General features: G+C 46.5%; 1 protein-coding gene across 1 annotated transcript; it reads left to right on the top strand.

Annotated features, from left to right (window-relative positions):
* Positions 1 to 1,279: 1,279 nt before the first annotated feature.
* Positions 1,280 to 9,278, top strand: T265_08928 (hypothetical protein; the record flags this gene model as incomplete). Its single annotated transcript, XM_009174867.1, has 3 exons — positions 1,280 to 1,314; positions 8,987 to 9,083; positions 9,117 to 9,278. The coding sequence occupies 3 exons, from the start codon at positions 1,280 to 1,282 to the stop codon at positions 9,276 to 9,278; spliced, it is 294 nt and encodes a 97-aa protein (XP_009173131.1).
* Positions 9,279 to 14,296: the final 5,018 nt, after the last annotated feature.

Raw genomic sequence — 14,296 nt, 5'->3', positions numbered from 1 at the left:
CCTTTTGCATTTCATTATTTCTTCCTTTTTCTTTATTCCGGCGGCTAGAAAGAGGTTAAAATGTGTTTGAACTAACATAACGCTTTGGTCAGAAAATGCGTCGTTATTGTTACGGCTAACTGCTTTTTGAACTTGAGTGACGCGTACCAATCCATGAAAGGGACCAAAAATCCGATTTCTGAAAGCACTGTACTATTGCAAAGACAATAATATACACGTTCAACGGATTCTCCTCTGCAGATACCGTAGGGTTACAAAATAAGGCGGTGCAATCACCAGCCTGAAGATGAAGTGCAGGTCACTTCGCCTCAAATTGGATATCGTCACAACGAAACAGATGTCGACTGCGAGCAACCGCCGAAATCACGATATCCGACCAAAGTTCATAGGAGTTATAAAAAGGTTTCAGTAAAACAAGGTTTCAATTCATCTGTCAAGGGGAATAAATGTGGAGCTGGGCTGCCACATGTGGTTGGGAAACGGAGCACACAGTTGGTAAGCTGTCTTTTACAGTTATCCTCTCCAACTTCCATGCCCATCTACAGTAGTGGGTTTGCCCCGGGTTCTCTCTCAAATCCAGTGAACTTCCCGGCACATTTTCACTATCAGACCAATGCGTTTGGATTTAAGTCTTGTTTGTGGATCGAGGATCCCGCAAGTTAAAAAACCGTTCATCTGAGTATAAGTTAGCACTCCATTGTGCCACTCCTAGTGTAAGTACTTACCCACAGCTCGCAGTTTACCCCACAATAATCGTTTTGAAGATTACCGATGCACTAGGCCGCAACACTTTGTGTACGAATCCCCAGAGAAAAGCATCATATAATCAACAGTTTTTGTTGTACCTGTCAAGTGTGGACTAATTTTACTATTGCGCGTGGTGGATTTTACTATTCCGCAACGTTCACGATCTCGTGCACTATATCGAGTATTTTGAGCAGATTTCAGGATCGTTATATAGCGTGAGAACCCAAAAAGCGTGTTCTTCCGGTGACGAAACGTTCACCAGTGCGACCAGAGAGGATTTTAACGCCGTCCTAAAAACGGAAAACGACGCTGGCTGCTTGATCGCGCATTTTTCAGCGTTGTCAAGCCGTATAACTCGCTCAAAATAACGCGATTTATTATGATTCATAACCACAAACTTCTGGGTGCCAAAGCACTCAGGCGATTCAACTGGAACCATCGAATGAATCCAGGAGAATTGTAGATCACACGGCTGATCCTGAATTCCAGAGCCGCTGTCTCAAAGCTCGCCACTACGTGAGACTTTCATGCCATGAAAGGGATTGGGAATCTGACGAAGCTGGAAAGGTAACTGCCTTTTACAACGACAAACAGCAAGTAAATCATCAGTTTACCGGACAAATTTCTTCCTGGGAAAAAAGAAAAACCCTTATTTACTACCATAGAATGATTGGGTTTTATTGCAACGGTTTGAATGTGTAAGACCGGATAATAACCGGAAGTTAAGCAACTGCAACTGTGCGCCTAGATGCAGGACAACGCTATCCGAAACTTGTAGCCGTTATGCTCCGGGAAGCTCATACGACTCAACACATATTCAACTACTACCGTAAACACCAACCCACTCTGTTTAGTAAGCGGATAGCTACATATTCAGGGTGACAGGCAACAAAACATTGGCCCAGTCCGAGTTTAGCCAATACGAGCACACGCCAGTTTACGAATCGGAGAAAGCACACTGTGGCCACATGTTCCACCAGACAGCAAGAGAATTTGTCGTTTTGGTGTTTCCTTAGTGTACGGGATGTTGACAGGAAGCACACAACTGACACGTTTGTGGAAGTTCTTCAGTAAACTCAACTATGCGATGAGCTCACAAACCCTTCATGTTAATGGTCTGGATACCAGACATTTATTCACATACGGTTACACAGAAAATAGGTATTATACCCATGCCCTTATTTACTACCATAGAATGATTGGGTTTTATTGCAACGGTTTGGATGTGTAAGACCGGATACTAACTAACCGGATACTACTACCCAGTGTTTTATTGGACAGAGGTTAATTTACGTTGTTGTCATCAGAAAGAATGTTCATTTCATATATCTTACGTGTATTTCGTCTATGGATGCTGTGCGCCTGCCCAGTAACACATCATCCGACATACGCCACCGCATTATTCGTACGTGCAATGTCGCAAAGTAGAATTCTTTTTTATTCTCAACTTGGATACACTGCGCCATACTGACGCCAGTTCCTCAACTGAGCTTATTTTTTCACAACTTGTTGTCCGCGGATGACTGTCGCTTTCACAGTGAGGCGAAAGACGGTCAAGTAACGTCCGTATACGCCTGAAACCAAGTTCTATGACAGGCTGTGACATACTTGGATAAGATGCATATGTCACATAATCGTGACCGAAAAGAGCCTGTTTATCGTATGATCATGGCTGTACGGGAGTAAATCACCGGTGTCCGTTGTCCAGCACGTCTCAGAATGGTAAAGGCTGAGTATATGGATTTGAAGGCGACATCGAAGTATCCACGACCGAGTCAACTCTATACCGCGCAGCCAACGGCAATGGGCGGCAATCGGGTATATCAGTTCTCAAGAATGGGTTTACGTGTATGCCGCCAGAGGTCTTCATCATCGATAGCACGATATCAGGGTTCAAAACCGATGCTTAGTTGGCGTACAAAAATGATTTATTTGAAAGTCTTGTTGTGAATAAAAGAGTAAAAGTGTACGGGGACTGGAATTAGAGCTACCTTACTACAATCATCCAGAGGTGCCTACGCCTCCAAACACTCATTCGGGCAATCTGGATAGAAACTGATAACAAGAATGCCATTGACATCGGTTGACAGCTACAGCTTGCAACTTCTTCGACAAGCCGCAGTGAGGATAACGCAGTGACCATCCCGGGAGGCGAGTAGCACCGTCGGCACCCAAGCGTCTCGTGATCTCCTTCGTACCCCGCTGCAAGCCAAGGGTTGGCCACCTCTCTGGTTACGTCACTTGAATTAGGCATAGAAAAGAGTACTCTCCTCGGTCAATGATGGTTAGGTATACGCAACAGGTGTCCCAACCGACGAAGCTTCTGGTTTTGGACGCATTCCTCAATGGAAGTACCCGTTGCACAACCGAAAACGCGTCCAACTGCCCCATTAGGGATTCGCCCGCACTAACCCACACGAGCTATGGTCCTGAGACAACGATTGTGCAACACCTGAAGACGTCTCAGCTCCGCTGCCCGAACAGGCCAAGTCTCAGTCATACAACGAAACAACCCGCACTTTGGCTTGATAAACAAACACATCTGTTGCGAATCAGGGATACGCCACTCTGACCCCATAGGTGTTTCGAATTAGCAAACGCGCAGATTCGTGCACTCACCTTATCTGTCACACTACGATCAGAGCTAATACAACTTCCAAGATAAGTAAAACGTTCCAAAATTCCAGTGGCTCTATTCGGATTGTAAGTGGCATGCTCGGTATGTCAAGGAGCACTTTGTGCGTACAAAGTGTATACCAAAGGACGAGATGACTTTGGTCAGATCATCCAAAATCACTTGCACCTTCTCCTCCTCTCCGAACATGAGAACGATGTAGTCTGTATATTCCAGATCGACAAGGTTTTTGTCACAGGTCACTTAAACATCGGGGGTTTGGAAAACTTTCAGCGTTCATCTCATGATTTCATCTATCACGAATTCGAACAGGAATGGGAGAGAGTGAGCATCCCTGACGGACATCACGTTGTGTACGGAAGTTTTTGGAGAGCTCGCCCCATACTCCGGAGTTCTGGGAATACAAAGAGCTTATGATGTTTACGAAGTTTTGGGGCTTTCCTTGGTGGGCGAGCGTGTCAAGCAGAAAAGGCCGATCAACCGCGTCAAATGAATCTTGGAAATCCAGGAACACTAGAATTGTGAGTCGCTTGTACGTGTGGCGTTGTCCCAGCACCTGAGGGTGTTAATATTTGGTCAGCGTAAACCCTACATGCTCTCAAGTCAGCATTTCGCAAACCACCATAGGGCGAGCAAGCACCAACGACGCCAACAGTCTCGCTGGCGACGACGGGGTCAAGCTGATCCCCTGCACTCACAACAAGCCCCTTCTTCTGAAAATGGGCACTATCCCCGACTCTCCCCATTGCCTGGGACAGACTCCTTTTCCCAAACGCAAGCCACCTCTTTGGACAAGCGCTGACTGAGAAGTTAACCCTTAATTTTGAATAATACGGATGGGAGGTCATCCGAACCAGAGGCTCAGTGGCGCTGGAGAAAACATATGCAGTCATAAGCCTCCGAGGCCGTGGGCGGTTCCACGTTCACTGCCGAGGGTCCTACGTCACCTGCATGCTCCAAATGGGTTGCAGCTGGTGGCCGTGACAATGGATGTTCGGAGTGTTCGGCCCATTGGTCCAGGGGTGCTTCTTGATTCGTGATGGTTTCGCACCTCTTGGTGTCTCATATTCTTCGTATCGGGTTATGTTCAGGATCGGCTAGGGTATTTCGCCGAGACTTAAGCAAAGCCACCGTTCGGTCTGATATTCAGTGTTTGAGTGGGCCTGGTGGTGCCATACCACAGGTGAAATTCCTAGCACTATGCAAAGAGATGGCAATCTGGTCCCACAGTATGAGTTCACATCTGATGGTGGAGCACTTGGAAGACTGTAGAAGACGATCCTGGTAAGTTCTTTAACCTACAGATCTGTCAGTCTTTCAGTTGCCAAGCGACTTCTCCGCACCTTACGCGGCCCTGGAAAACGTGAGGAGAAGCGACTCCGGACGAGCGTATTGTCGGAATCCATAAACGTGTTCTAAAACGACCGGCAGTCAGCTATTAATTCACGCCATTGGTAACTGATGGCAATGCAGTCGATTTGAGTTTGTGGCGAGTATGCCGTTGGACATCATGTGGCCAGACGACTTCGGCTACTTAGGAAGTTGTTACTGAATAAAAACAGCCTTTGATCCGTTCAAAGCTAAAGCAATCATTCCCCATCGTCCATACGTTCCGAGTCCGATTCTCGATCAGTTGAGTCCCAGACACGCCAAGCCTGCCCGCTCATGCATTCAAATCTCCGGCAACCACCATGATGTCTGATCATTTAGCTGGCAACAGCAGGGGATTCAGGGCGTCACAAAACCTATCTTTAACGGCGTCGGGACAACAGTCAGTTGGACAGACACGATAAACAGACATTTATCAACTTTCCGCTTGTGAGACTCTTTCACAGACGTTACCAGGTGAACCGCACAGAGGCGACTATCAACGGGTATCCAGTCAAGCAAAAGCCCTTTCGGCCGGTGACTCAAGACGAAACTCATCCCTGCACATCTGACCGCAGCAGCCTCTGGGTCACCAGATATGCGTAGCCGGAAGCGAGTGGAGACTGATGGAGCGGGTAGCTCACTGTGCTTGCATCTTGAAGTCTCGTTTCTGAGACACAGCACACATCAATCCCAAGCGAGTCCAGTGTGAGTGCGAGAGCAACTCGTTGCCCTACTTGCTCCAGAGTGCGGACATTGAACGCGGTCAGGTAGACTGGAGTCGAGGCTTGAAGATTGATTTGAAGATGCCTGACGATGTCGGCACCACGTGACGAGCAGGTGCTGCACGCAAAACCGATGCAAGATGAACGGAGCCATCAGTCCTAAGTGCTGGGTCCATAAGAGGAGAATTATAGATGGGATGGGGAGAGGGGGAAGAAAAATGAAGGGGGGCGTCAGCAGTAGTCTATTTTCGCCTACACTCCCTACTGTATGCAGCATGTAAGGCGACCCGACGGCATCAAGCTACGGCCAATGTGACATATACCTATTTGCACAAGTGCGGTTCATGGTTGGACGTGGGCTGGGATACTGTCAGGGCGCCCACACCTAGACAGCAGGACGATTAGGGTCCTCAACCAAAGTCTTTGGCTCAAAGGTCTGACCGTAAGGCAGCGGTTTGGCGGGAAATGCACATGCATTACCACTTCAACGGAACAAGTCGTCACATGTACCAGACCCCAACCTGGAGGATTAGGATTGTTTTCGTCAGACCTCTAACCATTGACCAATCTGGTATTAATTACCACAAGCCCTTTATGGAGACGAATGAAAATTATTACAACTCTATTTATAGAGTAATCACAGAGTGTTCGGCAAGGTTGTACTAGAATCTCCGTGAAGGGGTGAGAAGCGACGAATCAAAGATGCTCGATTAGGATTCGTCGGCATTCTGACCAATCAGGGCACGCCCTCGTTTGGTGCATATCCTACATATCGCATCCGTGCAAGTGATGTGACTTTCGGTCATTAGGGACGGCTGATCTCCGGACTCCACTCTTGTGTGTAAACTGGAATTATGATGAATAAATAATAATCGCCCATCTATAACGCCTCTTTGGAGCCCAGCTGCCATACAACCCGGATCCAACAGCCCTTGACAACCGATGTCTCAGATGTGTAACTGAAATCGGCCGCAATTAGCGAATTTTCACTAAGACGATCAGTACGTAAATGTTGGGTGAAACGGAGGTCACTCCTAGCAAAGAGTTCACCTAGTACTGCAAACTGGGATGGTCGGGCCACGTGTTACGCATGTCAAGTTAGCGCCTGCCCATACGAGCGCTGTTTTCCGTGCCTAATTAGAGGTGGCGTAACCTAGGGGTGGACATAGTTAGGCATGACAGAAAGGAAATGAAGAATGTTTCGGAAGTTTGATCTAGGATTGTGTGCATGTGGTCCCCTGTGTTTGTCTGGAGACTGGGCGACATGGCGGCTAGCCGATGTCTCCGGCATTCATGCTGTCATTTTCTATCCAGGGTGCTTGACTGATGTAGACAGTTGTAGGCACCTCGGATGTTTATGATAGGCAGGCCCTAATTCCCTCTTCCTTCTCCTTCTCTTCTTTCGATTGTAAGGCTTTTTGAAAAGAAGATGGCCGTACGGCAGTGGTGTACCGGTGTTTTCATGTAGTTCCAGTGTCGCTGTCAATGCTGATGATGATGAGAAATTGGTTGTAACTGGGCTCTAGATGTAGCGTAGACAGCTGTCGGAGGAAGTTCACTGCACGCACTAAGCACCCGAAGTGAGGAAAGTTGTGCAATATGATCACACGCTCTAAATCTGAAGAGCTTATCGTCCCCGATATACGTTAGTAGGGTCAACGATGAAAAACTCGTCGGCCAAATTCTGCTCAAGCGAGACGATCGGAGGCATCGCTAGTCCAGGGAAAAGAGATCGGGGATCCTCGGATCCATATTACTCCATGCACGTAGTGTATGGACAGTTTGAACATCCGTGTTGCCGAAGCACTTACTGTGTCCGGTGGAATGTCGAACTGGCCATAATGGCACGCCTTATATGGTCTAGGAATGGAAGACTCTCGCGATGGACGAGCTGCTCATCTTCATAGGTTATGCTGACTAGAACATGTGCTTCTGACGTTACAGGACTGTGTACTTCGCTTGGCGCTGTCTTACCAGCTCGATGGTAAGTGGAAGCGATGGAGAAGCGGAAGGCTTCTGACCTGACAATCAGGGATGAAAGTCTGGACCAGTGGGGTCATTCGAATTGAGAACTGCTGCCTCCCTCAGTGGAGGCAGCAGTTGTCAACTCATCAGTGACACTGGCACACATGACCTTATCAAGCCTCTAATGCGTAGCGGCCCAAACCTGGACAAACTGATCATGACGTTGTTCCCAGCGCTTGGCTGTCTCCCTCGCTCTCCCATTTCCCCGTGGCCAAAACTGTCTAAAATCAAACGTCAGAACTTACGATCATAGCACGTGCTATCCGTAATATTACGACATACTCAAGTTATCGTTTGCCCCGCTGTTGCGTACGTAAAAAGACGGTGCCCAGTAAGATGCTGGAGAGAAATCTAAAACAGCAATTTGACCGTTGCTACTATGGGGTTGATAAACACCACTGCGCAGGTTAAACCATGAGTTTCACTTGTGAAACCACCGAAATGGGTGTAAGGCTGCTAACTGCAACGATGCTTCCAAGCGGGATAACGGCGGAGGATGGGTGTAAGTTAGCATCTTTGACGGGATGGGATGAATTGTTTGTGCAGCCGCAGATGGTAGTCACCTTAGACTCCACTGTTTGCAATTTCGCTTTTTTTGTGATGTAAAATCGATTTCAGAGGATTTCAATTTTTTTCATTCCTACTGATGAGGTAGTGTCTCTGACATGTCCTTAGTAAAATGTGGGGAACCTCAGACTCTCGCCTAATGTTGCTCCGCTTTTCCAAGGTCTTCCAAATTTCCTACCACTCTGTAGCTTACACTAATACAGTGAAGAATGAAGTAAGCGCCCTCGGTAGTCCACTTGGCAGAGCAAGCGGGCTTGCGTCCACCCTCAGTCGTACCTTCTTCTCCATACTGTGGCAAGAACATCAAATTGCTGAAAATAAACACAAAAACAGGAAACTGAGCTAGTGAGCCGATTCCCACTAGACGAGCCTCCTCTGAAGCTTGGTCGTGATTGGGCATTCGATTGACTAAACGGAGACATTCCATGTTTTTTAATATTCTAGCAAGTTCTGGACCGGATGCGTGTAAAATTAGAAGATGAATGGTCTTCACCACCTGAGATTTTATGCATTTTCGTCTCACTGTTTTGGTTCGTATGTCTTGCGCTCTCAATAATATGCTAAAAACTGGGGGCAGCAGTAAACAGAATATTCAGTTTATTTGAACTTTACACTTTAAGGCCTTCTATTCTATCCTTGTTCTACTTTTACTCGGCCTCTTGTTCTTCTGGTCACACTTCATTGGTTATAGCTTTGCCTGGGCTGCGCCTCCACTGTTTTGCAATGCGATTTCATGTGTAGTGTCTCGATATTGTCTACAGACATCCGACAAAGATGTATGCCTTCTTCGTTTCATTGCAGGAAAGTCCTTTTCCTTAAGGTTTCGGTGGTCGCTTCTCTCTGCTCACAAGCATGAAGAAACGCGTTAAAGTTGAGGTTCCCAAAAGGTTGGACAAAGTGGTCATTTCTAGCTTTGTAGTTCTGAGAAAGGTTCCAAAAATCTAACTACTGTTACGAGCACCGGTTCTTCAAAGAAGATAAAACAACTTCTTGCCCAACAGAAAGTCATGGCCCAGGTACATTTGTTTCTTCCTCTAACGGTTTTCTAGGAAACCAAGCAACGAAAGCAAGTGATCTTGGAAAAGAAGACCCAACGACTTCAGAAGCGGAAAGAAAGGAATATTGCAATGCAAAAGCGCACCAGCAAGGGACAACCAATCATGCGACATCGTGTCAAGTTGTTATTGGATGAACTAAAAGCGATGAGTTAATGTTTATGAAGTAGCTGAGCACGATTGTCTGGTCGCTTCCTTCTCTCCTTGTTGTATCGTGGATGGCCGTCTATTGATTACGCCTGCACTGAGCCTGCCAGACTACGGCATAAGGAAAAGACAAAACCCGGGACACAGCTGTATTGTCAGGACAAAAACATACAGAGCTTATGCGCAAATATATAGGATGACTAAATGGCCAAATATGGTCGCCCAGTTGTTCGTTCTGTACAGCCAATAGTAGTGTTCCGGTCGTGAACAATTTCAGCTCCACTCCACTGGTCTTATTTTGCTAAGCCGGGTTTGGTGAGCTCCGCCAACGCACCTGCTTTCCGGACGTGTGTGCCGATGGTGACCTTGGAAATGCGTCACTCTCTGCACGTGTACTTTTCCCATGTCTGGGCGCGTCTTGACACTCCTGGACCTCATCCCCCAATTAGTTTGACTCCAGTTTTCGCCTAACCCCTAATCAGAATCATGCTGTCCTTATCCTACCGTAAAGTTGGCGGTGCCTGGTGACCACTGTGTTGGGTACCTCATGGCGTTTTTTATTATTCGAACCAGCTCCGAACGTAACGGGACTACATAACTACCAATGGAATAACCGTTTTTCGCTGAGACAGATTTCATTGGTTGTTCTTCACTCGCTCTTGACAGATGAGTTGTATTCTTAGTATCACTTTTGACTGCTTGTACGCGACAGTGATCAATAGAGAAGCTGGCTCGTGCATTCGTTGACTTCTGGTTTGGCGAAGTGAGCAGGCGATCAAGCGGCTATCCAGGCCGGGGTTCGTGGTAATGAAAAGGCATTAAGGGACTGTGGTCCACAACAAATTGGTGACGGAACGATTGGAAATCGAACTCCACAATGCCACTTTCACATGAAGAACTGGTTTTGATTTTGTAACCGCAGCAGGCAAAAGTTGAAGAGTCTCAGTTGAGGTTAGTCGAAGCAATCCTTCACAAAATGGAAATTCGAAGCCCATCCATAACTGAAATGAAGAAATCCTCTGTTGACGCTGTTGCGAACAGTAGAGTTGCGTTTCACTACGATGCAGAATCCAATACCATTTGCGGATCATGTTTCCGAAGATACAAAGACATTTTTCGGACGGAATTGGCGGATTTGGATGATGCTTGGAAATCACGCGTGTTACTCCGGAAGCTCGGAACAAGCGAGCCTGACAAATTCATTAATTTTATTCTCCCCAAATTCCCGAAAGACTTTTCCTTCGATGAATTTGATATTTTTTGCTAACCGTCTTCTTTACTGAACGTTCGCTACAACGAACCAGCTCCGAACGTAACGGGACTACATAACTACCAATGGAATAACCGTTTTTCGCTGAGACAGATTTCATTGGTTGTTCTTCACTCGCTCTTGACAGATGAGTTGTATTCTTAGTATCACTTTTGACTGCTTGTACGCGACAGTGATCAATAGAGCAGCTGGCTCGTGCATTCGTTGACTTCTGGTTCGGCGAAGTGAGCAGGCGATCAAGCGGCTATCCAGGCCGGGGTTCGTGGTAATGAAAAGGCATTAAGGGACTGTGGTCCACAACAAATTGGTGACGGAACGATTGGAAATCGAACTCCACAATGCCACTTTCACATGAAGAACTGGTTTTGATTTTGTAACCGCAGCAGGCAAAAGTTGAAGAGTCTCAGTTGAGGTTAGTCGAAGCAATCCTTCACAAAATGGAAATTCGAAGCCCATCCATAACTGAAATGAAGAAATCCTCTGTTGACGCTGTTGCGAACAGTATAGTTGCGTTTCACTACGCTGCAGAATCCAATCCCATTTGCGGATCATGTTTCCGAAGATACAAAGACATTTTTCGGACGGAATTGGCGGATTTGGATGATGCTTGGAAATCACGCGTGTTACTCCGGAAGCTCGGAACAAGCGAGCCTGACAAATTCATTAATTTTATTCTCCCCAAATTCCCGAAAGACTTTTCCTTCGATGAATTTGATATTTTTTGCTAACCGTCTTCTTTACTGAACGTTCGCTACAACTGCCTGACGCTGGTTAAATCGGACAGTAATGACTATTTTACATGTTCACCACGAGATGCCGATGTCCGAATTCGGTTGCTAAGCAAGATTGAACAGGATCCATCGATGGACCTTCAAGCGACTACCACAGAGTGCCAACGTTTGCTTTGTCTCAAGCACGATACAGTCATGATAGAATGCATTAATCTATCTCATTCCGGCAATGTGCATGCCGTTTCGAAGATTATTCTAAGGCCAGATGCGAAGAAGCAATCGGTGGAGTTCAGTAGGCCACCTACGCCCTGCTGGCAGTGCAATAAATGGAACTTCGTCCTTTTCTGTCCTTTCAAGAAGCACCAGTGTCAGAAGTGCCACAAAAAAGAGCACAGAGAAGTGTTGCCACAGAACCTTCTCTCAACAAGGCAACAGACCATTCAGGCGAATAGTGCGTCCTTCAAAGCCACGAACCAAACCAGTACTGGCCACTTTCAACCCGAATCGGAAACGTCAGAGAAATTTGTGTCAGTTGGTCTTAAATGACACACCGGCATGTCTGAAACTCGATACAGCCTCCGACATCACAATCATTTCAAAAGATACCTGGAAACTAATGGGTAGACCTCCTTTCAACCCCATAAATTGTGCTGCTCTAAACGCTTCTGGTGGAAAATTACGGTTGACCAGTGAGCTTTCTTGTTCTGTGCTGTGCAGCATTCTTTTTACTGGAATATTTCACCTGACCAGTTTAGCATATGCGGACCTGCTTGGCGTGGACTGGATCAACAGACTGAAGCTGATGGAAATCCCCCTGAACACTGTATGCAAACTTGTAAATTCGGATGTCTCTCAAATCTCAAAATGGACAGAACAACTTTTAAAAACTTTTTGTATGTGTTCAACGATACCCTCGGAGAGTGTTCAAAGATGAAAGCCGTTCTGTTTCTACTTTAGAATGCAAAAGCTGTGTCCCGCCCATACGCCGTCTTGCCTGTAATTGATCAAGAGCTACAGAAACTGCAAAACGAGGGAGTCACTCAACCACCCAATCATTCAGAATGGACAGCACCGATTGTAGTAGTCAAAACGCCTAACGGCAGTCTGGATATGTGAAGACTTTTCAACTAGTCTCAACGCGACACCAAAGGATCACCAGATGAACTGTTTTTCAACCTGATCGGTGGAAAATGTCTCGCCAAGATGGATCAATGTGATGCTTGTTTGCAGGTTGAAGTGTCAGACGAGAGTAAGCACCCGCTCACAATCAATACTCATCGTGGACTTCTCCAATACAACCGACTACCGTTCGGTGTTAAGTCAGCAGCTAATGGACACCATGCTACAAGGACTATCATTCACTTTTGCCTATTTGGACGATATTATTATCATCGGCTCTGACGCACAAAATCTCCATAAACGTCTCGGTCAAGATCTGGACCGAATCCAAGACTATGGATTCTACCTCAGAAGTGAAAAGTCAATTTTTCATGGACTCCATCAACTACCTCGGATTCATAATCGATCATCGTGGCCGCAGACCGGATCCGGAAAACACAGATGCCATCAAACTAATATCCTCACCCAATGATTTACCCATATTGAGGTCATTCCTGGGACTCATCAGCCATTATAATGGTTTTGTGCCAGCAATGCATGATATCCATGGCCCACTGAACCGTCTGCTACTCAAGGACTCTTAATGGAATTGGGACGCTGATTGCGAGGAAAGTTTTCAGAAGATCAAGACTATTCTTACTTCCGACCTACTTTTGACACGTTATGATTTGTCTCGTGATAACACTGTTGTGACCGATGCATCCGGCTACGGTATAGGAGTAGTCATTTCACATAGGCTTGAAGATGGCTAGGAAAAAGCCATAGCCCATGCCCGCTCGATCTTTGACAGCTGCAGAACGAAGTTACAGTCAGATCGAAAAAGAACCCTGGCGGTTGATTTGGTGTGAAAAAGTTCCACAAGTTGCTTTATAGCCGCAAATTCACTTTAATTACTGACCACAAACACTTATCGCCCGTGTTCGGATCCAAGAAGGGTATTCCTGTATGTTCTGCTAATCGACTTCGTAAATGAGCAACAATGTTACTCGGTCGCAACTTTAGTATCAAGTTTAAATCTACTGACAAGATCGATCAGGCGGATGCATTACCAAGACTTTTGGAAAATAGACCACCGGACTTGGGAGATTCAGTTATATATCATATCTCAGCTGAACCAGAAATACGATGTACACTAACGGAATCCATCAAAGGTACTGCAGGCACATTCGCAATGATACGCAAGGCAACCATACAGGATCCGCTGCTGAGTCAAGTAAAGAAGTACCACCTCTCCAAGTGGCCACAAAACGGTAAAAACAAAGAATTGCTTCAGTTTTATCAAAGGCAATCGTCACTTTCCGTCGTTGATGATTTCTTATTGTTCGCAGAACGCGTTGTCGTACCACAGGAGCTGCAAAAGCTTGTTTCGCAACAGTTGAATAAAGGACATCTCGGGATCAACCGGATGAAATCGTTGGTCCAAAGCCATGTTTATTGGCCTCATATTGACAGGCAGGTCGAAACCCTTGTCAAATCTTGCCACCAATGTGCGTTGACTTCAAAGTCCCCTCATCATCATCATTGTCAGGTGTAATAACCGCGTACTCGTACAGTGGCTATAGCTGCCGCAGTTTCGTTCACCGATGTTTGGGGGGGGATAGGTACAATGGGCTGTCAAGGGAGGGGGTTAAAAAAAGGAGCTATGCACTGAAGGCAATAGCTTGGATGCATGAGCACCATTGAAGGTGCGACTGGGCCATATCTGACAATGTCTCTAGCCATTGGTGTGGCCCTCTCGGGGTCCCCATCCAGGAAGACGGCAGTGACCAGCGCAGCTGAGTTTGCTGCCAAGTCATTGTTTGTCCGCCTCTGGCTCTCTTCCACCCTTCACGTGGTTGTGCGAAGAGAGCCCTTCGAGGAAGTCGATCGACTGGTATACGCAACACGTGGCCAAGCCAGCGCAACCT

This window comes from Opisthorchis viverrini (assembly GCF_000715545.1).
Source record: "Opisthorchis viverrini unplaced genomic scaffold opera_v5_246, whole genome shotgun sequence".
Classification (NCBI taxonomy): domain Eukaryota; kingdom Metazoa; phylum Platyhelminthes; class Trematoda; order Opisthorchiida; family Opisthorchiidae; genus Opisthorchis; species Opisthorchis viverrini.
Note: the sequence above shows the minus strand (reverse complement) of the source record. Positions and strands in the feature narration are given on the sequence as shown.